At 69.7% G+C, this 10,658-nt stretch overlaps 1 protein-coding gene across 2 annotated transcripts in view; it reads right to left on the reverse strand.

Moving 5' to 3' along the window:
- The window catches only part of RARA (retinoic acid receptor alpha), a 61,837-nt gene that overhangs the window by 31,559 nt on the left and 19,620 nt on the right, over window positions 1–10,658 (reverse strand). For both annotated transcript variants that reach the window (XM_026654735.2, XM_026654734.2), the window contains exon 2: window positions 4,128–4,574. In XM_026654735.2, coding sequence (XP_026510520.1) covers window positions 4,128–4,305 — 178 coding nt within the window. In that variant the 5' untranslated portion in view covers window positions 4,306–4,574. The remainder of the gene's footprint in view (window positions 1–4,127; window positions 4,575–10,658) is intronic.

Below are 10,658 nucleotides of genomic sequence, written 5' to 3' on the forward strand. Positions count from 1 at the left end.
CCCCCCCCGCCCCATGGGTGCCCATGCTGCCAGGAGAGCCGCCCAGAGCCCCACCCCCGGCCGGAGCAAGCAGCCTCCCTCCCCCCAGCACCTTCCAACGGCTCCTGTGCCCACAAATGAACTCCCAGGGTCATGGGAAAAGCCCCAGCCCCCCCCAAGCACCAGAGCAGGGCCCTGCGCCTGCACCCCCAGGCGCCACATTCATCGCCCACAAAGCTCCTGCCCCGGCCTTGGGGTGGGGGGCGGCGTGTTGCCCTCTGCCTGCACCTCTGCTCACTGCCCCCCCCCCCAGAGCACTGCCCAAAGCACGTTAGGTTGTGGGGGCACCGGCAGGGGAAACTGAGGCACAGAGCAGGGCAGCAGAGCTGGGACTAGGATCCAGGAGTCCTGCCCCCCGACCCACAAGCAGGCTGGGCGCTGGCCCGGGAGCGAGGGGAGGCAGCCGCGTTCGAGTTCGGACACACACACACACACACCACCCCGGCGGGGCCGGGTGATGAACGAGCCTGTCAGGGCCAATCGCAGCCACAGCCGAGCGGCCGAGTCCATTTGTCACTTTCCCTGAGCCGCAGCCCGAACAAAGGGCCCATTAATAACCCGGCCAGGCCCGGGGCGCCGGAATTTCGCCTCCGTTCCCCGCCCCGCCGAGCCCCTTGGTCAACCCCCCCTCCCGCCGCTGGCTCCCCAGACCCCCCCCCCCCCCCCGGCCTGGCAATGGGGGAGGGACATCATTCGGAGCAGTCGAGAGAGCTGGGGTCAAAGCCGGGCCCAAGAGCAGAATGGGGGTGAGGGGACCCAGCACGGGGGAGGGGCGCCTCCAGGGGAACAGAAGGGCTGTGAAAGAGGGAAGGGTCCTGCGGGTCGGGAGTGAGGGGCACCGGCAGAGCTGGGGGGGGCGGAGCCCAGGGCTGGCATAGCAGGGGCTGCGGGTCGGGAGTGAGGGGCACCGGCAGAGCTGGGGGGGGGGCACGGAGCCCAGCGCTGGCATAGCAGGGGCTGCGGGTCAGGAGTGAGGGGCACCGGCAGAGCTGGGGGCGGGGGGGGAATAGGTCAGCTGACATCCGAATCCCACTGGAGAGGGTCCGTCCCGGAGGCGCTGCCTGGCCTGGTCCCAACCCGCTCTCAAGCAGCCCCCCCCCCCCATTGGGAGTGGGGGACAGTTTGCAGCCTGAGGATGGAACTTCAAACAGGGGAGTGGGGACCCCCCCCAACACCCCCATCCCAGTGCCACACACTGATCGGGAAATTAAACTGCGGCCACGCAGGCAGCCCCCCGAGGGCGAACACTGCTGCAGCTCCGGGTCCCAGCAGGCCTCCTCGGCCCCCCTGCCCCCCCCACTTCCCCAGGGGGCTCTGCAGTGACTAAGCCAGGGAGCTGGGGCCTGAGCCCCCAGGATCTGGCCCCCCAAGGAAGTGGGGCATGGGGGACAGAGACTAGCAGGACTCATTTGCAAGTGCTCAGACGATGGATGGGGAAACTGAGGCAGAGGTCTCCCATTCCATGGCAGAGTGGGGAACAGGACCCAGGAAGGGGGACCTGGCTGGGGGGGGGTGCAGGCAGAAAGGGGACACAGCTCCCCCCCTCCCAGCTGGGTGTGACAGGCTCACCGCAGGGCCGTGCTAATTCCCTAACCAAAGCCAGCGGGGCGGCTGCCGGGCGCAGTCCTCGACTCGCCGCCAGCAGCTCCAATTAACACCCACGCCGCAGGCAGGGAGCACCCCCAGGCCGGCCGGGGGCTGGCAGTGTCCAACCCCTGCAGACAGCCCGGGGGGCACCCCACAGCCCAGGGGAGGGGGCCTGGAGGTCTGCAGGGGGCGAAGCTCCGGCTGCTCTGGCAGGGAAAACGCTTTGGCCAAGAGATGGAGTCAATAGCGAGGGGGGGAGGGGGCAGATTCCCCCCCCAGACTCCAGGGGCTGAGCTCAGAGAGCCCCCGGCAGGGGGCTGAGTACGGCCCCCCCCGGGCAGGGCAGCGCTCGCAGGACGGGAGGTTTGTTTACCCTTCGGTCCCCGCTGAGAGGCTATTTATAAACCCGCTCCAGGCGGGCGCTGCCCGGAGCCAGATCACGAGGCTCCTGCCCCCAGGCGGCCGAGTCACGGGCTGGGCGGTGCCAACGCCTGGCACGGTGCCAGTGCCCGGGCGGGGACCGACAGAGACCTAACCCGGCGCCCCCGCCCCATGGAGCACCCCGCCCCAGACCTCCACCCCGCCCCCCGCCCCCCCGCCCCCCCCCCCCCCCGCCGCGCCCCCGCCCCAGGCCCCCCCCGCAGTGTCCCCGCCCCACGGAGCTGCCCCAGAGCCGCCCCCCCAGCACCCCCGCCCCACGGAGCCGACCAAGCCCTCCTCCCTGCCCAGTGCCCCACGGGAGCCGCCCCAGAGCCACCCCAGGACCCCAGACCGCATGGTGCCCCTCACCCCACAGAGCTGACCCAGGGCCCCCCCCGCCCCAGGGAGCTGACCCTGCCCCCCCACCTTGTCTGTAACAGTGGCCAGTATCAGATGCTCAAAGGAAGGTGCATGAAACCTCGCAGGGGCGATTGGGGTTAACCGGACCCCTGACACCCTGATTCAAGGGTCTTTACAGCCCCCCCTTCCCCCACTGGTACTGCTCCGCTCCTCAGAGTGGTCTGGGCCGTCCCCTCCACTCAGGGGGTCCTGCTGCTCTGGGGGCGGGGGGGCAGACACGGATTGGAGCCGGGTTAACGCCAGCCCCCCACCCCCCAGCTGGGCTTGCCGGGGGGGGGTCCGAGGCCTGAGGGGGAGGGGAGGGGTGCTGCCTTACAGATGGCGGGCAGGGGGGGTCTGTGCAGCCAGACACTCCCCCAGCCAAAGGTGCCGAGCCACTAACTCCAGATGCCAGGTAAGGCCCAGCGGGCACCGGCTCCTCACCCAGACTCTGCTCTGACCAGCCCCCCGAGCACCCGGTCCCCCCGCTCTGCTCCCCGAGCATCTGAGGCAGGGTCTGTGTCTGGCCAGGCAGCACCCGATGCCAGCTGGCACCTCCTGGCACTGCTGCAGGGCTGTAGATGGCTCGAGCCGGCAGCCCAGCCCAGGCGCTCGCCCGCCCCAGCTGCTGGCAGAGCCGACACCAGGATACCCCTTAATTTCCAAATTCCAGCAGCAGCTGCAACATCAACACGCCAGGGTCCTCGCACAGCTGGGGGCGGCGCACGTCAGCGCTCGGGGCCCTGACAGCAGCCCTCCAGCGCCCGCCCCGTGGGGTACCCAGGGCCAGCGCCCCATGGGGCTCTGCAGCACCCAGCCGGCGGGGGGCACCGGAGTGGCTGGCGCAGGTGGATATGGCCCAGCTGCAGGATGGGCCCTGTGCTCCCAGCCAGGCACCTGGCCCCCAGCTCCTCCCCAGACACAGCAGCTGGGGGGAGGAGGGGGGAGGGGGGACAATGCCCACCCCCAAGCACCACCCAGCCAATCAGCAGCTGGGCCCCAAGCTGGCTTTGCTGCTCTGAGTCCCCATTGGCCAGCAGGGACCTGACATCACAGCCAGGGGTAGCTGAAGGGTCCCTTTAACCCTTTGAGCACCGGAAGGGAGTGAAGGAGGGGGAGGGGGCAGCATGTGCTGGGCTGGGAAGGGGGTGGGGGGGCCCACAAAGAGGCGTGTCCCCAGCTCGCAGCTGGAGCCCGGGCCTGGAGCCAGGCCAGGCAGCGCTTCCTGGTGCTGAACACAACGATTTCCCCTCCCCTAAAGGGGCCAGGACAAGGGGGTAGAGTGACCCAGAGCCCCCCCCTCCCCCAGCCTTCAGCCCAGCCTCCCGCGGATCACAGCCCTCACAAACCAGCACCCAGTCATCAGCAAATGGGGAAACTGAGGCACAGAGAGGGAAAGGAATGCGCCCTAGACACATGGCACGTGGCCAGCAGAACCAGTCGGACCCAGGAGTCCGGGCTCCCAGCCCCCCTGCTCACAGTCAGACGACGTCGCTCTGCCCACCGGCCAGACGCAGCCTGAAGGTGCCCGGGGGGGGGCGCTATGCAGGTGGCGGGGGCACTGCTGGATTTTGCAAACCAGCATCAACACGCCGGCAGCTCCAAGCGCGTCAGGGCAGCTGCGCCTGGCGTTCGCCGGGGCGACAGAGGGGCAGAGGGCATGACCCGGGCGCGGTACTCACTGGCTGGCGAGGGGGTGCTGTATCCACTCACGGGCAGCTGGTGCTGCATGCCTGCCAGCGCGCCCGGCGGCGAGAGGCCCCCAATCATGTGCGGGAAGAAGAAGGCGTAGTGGGGCACCGGGTACCCGTTGAGGTGCCCGCCCCCCGGTGTGGGGCAGGAGCTGCTGTTGCTGGCCATGGCGCGGATGTACAGTCCTGGGAGAGTCACATGTGGGCAGGTCACAGCGCCACGGGCAGCTCCATGGGGCCGCCCCAGGGAACAGGGCCTTGCTGCCTCCCCGGGACGCGGCGCTCTACGGGACTAGGCCAGCGCCCACCGGGGCCCAGGTGCCAGGGCAGCCTCCCCACCCCTTCCGCGGGGCCTCTGTGGCTGCAGGCAGGTTCTGGCACCGGCGGGCAGGCGAGCGGCGTCCACTCGGCGGCTCCTGGCCCGCGTCGGCGCTGTAGCTGCAAGGGAAGCAGAGACAAAAGGGAGCTGGTTAGCGAGGGGGCAATTGACGCCTGGGCAAGGGCTGAGGTGGTGCAGGAATCGAGCCTGATACACGGCCACAGGACGCCTGGGTTCCAGCCCCGGCTCCCAGGCAACACCCCCCGCCCCCATTCCTTGGTTCCCCCGCTGCAGATACGGACGCGAAGCACCACGTGAATGAAAACTATCAGTATCCCAGGCCGGAGATCACAGGTGCCCCAGGCCTGGCCCGGGCGATGGAACAGGGATACCGGGGGGAGGGATCTGGGGCGACAGAACGGGGCTGCAGGGGGTTAAGAAAGAGACACACCCCCCTCAAAGCCAGGTCAGCGCCCAGAGGCCAGGCTGCCCCAGCCAGCACTGAACAGGAGCATGGGGGGAGGGGGTGGAACCAGGACACCTGGGTCCCACCCTCAGGTCTGCGGCTGGCTGCCAGCCTTGCCCCTCCCCCAGCCTCCAGAGCCCTTTGGTCCCAGCGCTAAGGGACAAAGGTACAGAGCTGCCAGCCGATGGGGGGGGCACCTTCAGAGCAGCCCCTGCCCCACGCACAGAACTGCTGCCCTCAGGCCACGGCCCAGCCCCAGGCTGGCTGGCACCGGCTGCCCCATCACTGCGCCAACCACACCCCAGGCAGGGCATCCGGTGACCACGCAGTCCGGGCCCACGGGCTCCTCTTCCGGGTCCCCCAGCCCCCAGGGCGCCCCCCAGCCCTGACCCACGGTCCCACTGCCGGGCACAGGGCTCTCCGGGGCGGGCGCTGGCCTGGCAGTGGGTGGGTGGCTGCACTCAGCCCCACCTGGGCCGATGGGCTCTGCCCACCCAGCACACACAGGCGTGTCCTGGCCAGGCCCCGGAGACTCGGCCACAGCCGCCCCAGCGCAGGGGTCTGGGCGGGGGCTGTTTATATTTTCTGGTGCCAAGTGCTGCCGGGCACTGCGCCAGGCTCAGCCGGAGCCGGACACCCCCCCCCCACGCCGCTCAGGCCCCCTGCACAGGGCCTGCCAGGGACCCCCAGGCTCCAGCCAGCCATTCCCCGCCAAGCATTCCTCCTCCGCCCCCCCAGCGCATGCTGGCGCCCCCCCCGCGGGGGACCAGAGCACGTCAGTGACAGAACCCAGGAGTCCTGGCTCCCAGGCCGCCCCCCATCCCCGCCCCAGCGAGAGCCGACGCCTGGGCCAGCCCTGGCTCACCGCTGTGACCACTGGGCCACGCTCCCTCGAGAGCCAGGCGAGGGGCAGAGCTGTGGGCTGGGGGAGGGGAGCCCACAGCTGGGGCCGGGGGCCAGAGACTTTTCCTCCAATCCCATGGCAGGGCCTGGCCGGGACCCGCCGCTTCCTGGAATCCAGAGCCGGGTGCCAGGAGCCACGGCCAAGTCCCAGCCTGAGAAACCCCCCAGCCGGCCCCGGACTGCCCAGGCCCCGCCGGCTCTGCCCCCAGGCGCTGGGGATGGCAGGAGGGCACCCCTGCGCCAAGGGGCATGTGCCCCCCCGAGCCCTGCCCCCAGCTTCCTGCCACACTGGTTCTGGGAGGCGAGGGCCCTGGGGCAGCCAGAGACATCTGTGCCCACAGGAACAGACGCTGGCACTACCTGCCCCCCCACCCCAGGGACAAGGACCATCCAGCAGCCCAGGGCCAGGCAGCACCGGGAGCCAGCAGGGCGGCTGCGGCCCCCCAGAGCCCCATGCCCCAGCTGTTGCAAGATCCCAGCGCCACCCTGCCCAGCACTGGCCCCTGGAACTCCCTGCCACGGGAAGCTGAGCATGTATTTCCTGGCGGGGACATTAACCCTTCGCTGCAGGCTGCCCGGGGCAGACCACCCCACCCCTGCTCCGCCCAGGTCTCCCACCTTCCTCTGCAGCGGCCGGCACCAGGCATGGGGCTGAGCCAGCCTGGTTCCTCTGATGGGCCCAGGCCAGGGACACCCCACGTTGTCTGGGGCCGGGCCTGGAGAGGGCAGAACCCAGGTACCCCGCCAGAGCAGCATCCCTGTGCCCACCCCACGGGTCTAGATGGGCACAGCAAGCACCCGACGCCCCCTGAGAGACAGGGGGTCAGAAATACACCCCCAGCCTGCCCCCTGCAGCCCCTTCCTCTGCCCCCTTGGAGGGGCACAGAACATGCCAACCCGGGGGAACCTTGGCATGATGGGACACACCCACCCCACGCGCCATTGGCCCAGCCAGCAGGGGGGCGTTCTAAGGGGGGGGAGGGCAGGGCCCAGTGGGGACCCAGGACAGCCCCACACCGACCTGCCTGGCACAGGAGCTGCTGAGAGGGGACCCCATGGCGCTGTCCCGAGTGCGAGACCCGGGGGAGGGGGGGAAACAGGGCAGAGCCAGGAATAGAACCCAGGAGTCCTGGCTCCCAGCCTGGTGTCCTAGCCCCGGGCCCTCCCCAGCGAGTCTGAGACCTGTTAGCCCCAGGACATCTGCTGGCACCCCAATGGGGCAGCGCCCTGCCGTGCCCGTCGCTGCTTTGCCCACCTTCCCGGGGTGCCCCAGTGCAGACGCAGGCTGGCAGACGGGTCCGTCGCCCCCGGATGTGACACACGCCCCACACGGCAGGAAGGCAGCCCCATGTGACAGGGCGGGCCTGGCATAGGGGTAGCCGGGGGGGCACCGAGCCAGGCCAGCGCCCGGCGGCTGGGACGGCAGCTGCGAATCCTGGAGGCTCTTCTGACCGCACACTTCCCGTCACGCCTGCGACCGCAGCTTCCCCTTCGCCGCTCTCGATTCCTGGCCGGGGCAGAGCCCGGGCGGCTCGTGGGCAGTGGGGCTGGACACCCCGGTGCAGGCTGGGAAAGGAGGCACTTAGCTCGACACCCCCCCCCCCCACACCCGCTGTTTATGGCTCCCCTGCCCTGGCGCACCCCCCCCCCCCCCCCGCCTGGGATGGGGTGGCAGCAAGGCAGGAAGCGCCCCGACAATCTGAGGTGCGGTCACAGCCTGCGGCTTCCTCCCTGCGCTCGGCTGTGCCAGCCTCACACGCACGGGGAGGTGCCGCCCAGCCAGGGGCAGAGCAAGAAAGGGGAGCCCGGGGCAGAGCAGGGGGCTGCAGGTCGGGACTGAGGAGCACCAGCCGACCTGGGCAAACCACAGCAGCTGAGACCCCTCCAGTCCCGGGGGCTGTGGCCCCTGGAGCCTCACGCTGGGCTGGGGCGGTGGGGGGGGGGGCAGCACCCCGAGCAGCCTCCAGGCTCTGAGTCACCCGCCCATTTGTCACATCCGACAGGGATGAATCACCCCAACGGGCCCAGGGCAGCAGCCCCAGCGAACCCGGCTCCCGGGAGACCCCCTATGGCATTGCCAGGGCAGGGAGCCAGCCGCCCCCGCCCGTTCAATCCAACTGGGTCACGAGGCCCCCACCCCAGCAGTCAACCGGCAGCTGGCACAGAGACACCCGCCAACCCCCGCCCAAAGAGAGAGGGGAAAATCCTGCCTCAGGCCAGACCCCAGCCGCCGGCACCCTGGGGCATCGCCTGCTGGAGGGGCGGGGGGGGGGGGGACGACGACGTGCCAGCAGCGACTGGGACGTGGGGGCTGCTCCCCTAGCAGGCCCAGAGCCAGCCTGGCACGGTGCCAAGGCGCCCCACCCCCCAGCACAGACCCTGCCCCCGCAAAATAAAATTCCACCTGTCCCCGGCTCCCGTTACCGCCAGGAACGCGCCCCCCGCCCCCGCCCAGCGCCCCATTCTTCTCCAGTAACAGGTGCTGGCCCCGCCAGCAGCTACAGCCACTGCTCCGAGAAGAGGAACCGCGTGGGGCCAGCCAGAGCTCCTGGCCTTGGCTCAGCTGGCAGGGGCTGCGGGTCGGGAGTAAGGGGCACCAGAAAGCTGGGGGGGCCCAGGGCTGGGCTAGCAGGAGCTGCGGGTCGAGAGTGAGGGGCACTGGCAGAGCTGGGGGGCCCAGCCCTGTAGCTGCCCCTTCTCGCCTGGCCCTTGGAATCACTGGTGTGGGCTCCCGATGGGAGGGTTACTGACACACACACACACACACACACACACACACACACAGGTGCAGGCTCAGCGCTGCATCGCCCCGACCAGGTTTGCTGCCCACACAAGCCTAGCGCCCCAAGCTGCCCCCAGACGAGGTTCGGGGCTGGACCATAGGGACCGTTCCCTGCGTGGTTGGGGCCTGGGGGCCACAGGATCCCGATGTCTGGGGCTAGGGCCCGCCAGGCGATACCGCAATCCGATGAATACCAAAGACACCCAAAGCGAGAAGGGGCCGTGCAGTGCTGGGAGCTGGCCTTGCCCCACGTCCCGGCTCCTCGGCGAGGGGCACTGCTGTGTTTCCCATGGGGGCCTGGGCTAGGGTCTCCGCAGCCTGGCACAAAGCGGGGGGGAACCATCATTTGCACCCTGCTCTAGGGAGGAGCGAACTGCAGCTCCGTGCCCCAGGCATAACGCAGACCCTGCTTTGCCCAGTCCAGCAGCCTGCGGCCCCCTGGCACACCAGGCCCGGCTCCAGCTCGACAACCGTGTCAGGGACTCCTGGGTTCCCTTCCCAGCTCTGCCAGCCATTTCCCCCCGTGGCCGAGCGCACCCGTACTCACCCAGCCGGCGTCGCTGCAGCCCCCGACGGCCAGACGCCCCCCACCACACAGCTGGTCACACGGGAAGGGCAAGGCAGAGCTGGGAACTGAGCCCCCATCTCCTGAGTCCCTGCCCAGCCTTCCCCTCACGTGCCCCGGCTCTCCGTGCCCAGTCTGTGCCCAGCTTCCAGCTCTGAGCGCCCCTGAAATTCCTCCCTAGGGCCCACACGCGGACCCCAGGCTGGCAGAGGGTTAGCGTCCATTCATCAGCTGCAGCACAGGGGGCAGCAGGCCAAGCCCCCACCCCCCCGACACGCTGCCCCGTCCTATGCCAGCCCTGCTCATTCAGCGAGCTAGGCGGGGGCGGTGGCGGTCTTAGCCCTATGGCATGGGGGCCCCAATGCACTGTGGGGGACGAGGGTCTCCAGGCAAGCGGGGGGGGCGGGATTCTCAGAGCCCCCGATCTGGATGCAGCCCCCGCGCTCCCCACCCCTGCTGGACCCCAGCCCCGGCCTCGCCGGCCCAGCCCCGCACCAGCGGCTAACACAAGCCAGCTGTCTGGGAGGCTCCGGACGGGGGCCGCGTCTGCAGAGCCAACGCTGCGCATTGACGCCCCGGGGCGGAAACGGAGAAACAGAGCAAACAAACCCAGCCGCCTATCGGCTCCTGAGGCTGGCGGAGCCGGCCCAGGCACTGCCCGCGGGGTCCTGGGAGCACCCAACCTGGGGCCCATCACAGGGCGCGCGAGCCCGCCAGCCAGGCAAGGGCATGAGCCCCATTGCAAATGGGGGGAAACTGAGGCACGGAGCAATTCAGTGACTCGCCCAAGGTGACCCAGCAAGCCTGCAGCGGAGCCCAGGGCTGGCCGGTCCCAGCCCAGCTCCAAGCAAGGGGTTAAACCACGTTTATTTATCCCCCCCCCCCCCCGCTAAACCGCCTCCTGCTGCGGGAGAGATTAACCCATTTTCTTTAATCAGCACATTTGTCATCGTCAACGTGCTCACACCCCGAGGCAGGCGCAGTGGCCGGCAGTGTCATTACTTCAGACCCTCTCCTGGGGTGGGCACGCCTCCTGCCAGGGCAACGCCAGCCAGCACCGCCCCGCCTGCTCCGGAGAGGGGGGCACCGTGCCCATGGCTGCTGCTAGCCAGGCCCCAGCCCAGACGGGGAGACAGGTCTGGGCAGAGCCCCTTGGTGAACTTGGCCTGGGCTCTGCTCCAGAGGGGATCACAGGCAGCCCCGGGGACGTGGCCGCCCCTGCTCCATGTGGGTAGGGAGTCACAGGAGGGGGCAGGGGGCGTTCCTGGGCACGGCCTGGCATCGAAACGCCCAGCACTTCCACTCAACCCCCTCGGCAAACCCCACAAGGCGGGGCCACTGCCGGCCCCATTTTATAGATAAACTGAGGGCTGTGACGGAGCAGGGTCTGCTCTACCCACTAGTCCCCACCCCCACAGCCCCAAGCAGGCAGAGAACCCAGGAGTCCTGGCTCCCAACCCCCTGCTCTACCCACTAGTCCCCACTCC

Source organism: Terrapene carolina, unplaced genomic scaffold, assembly GCF_002925995.2.
Source record: "Terrapene carolina triunguis isolate 2854851 unplaced genomic scaffold, T_m_triunguis-2.0 Scaffold193, whole genome shotgun sequence".
Taxonomy (NCBI): Eukaryota; Metazoa; Chordata; order Testudines; family Emydidae; genus Terrapene; species Terrapene triunguis.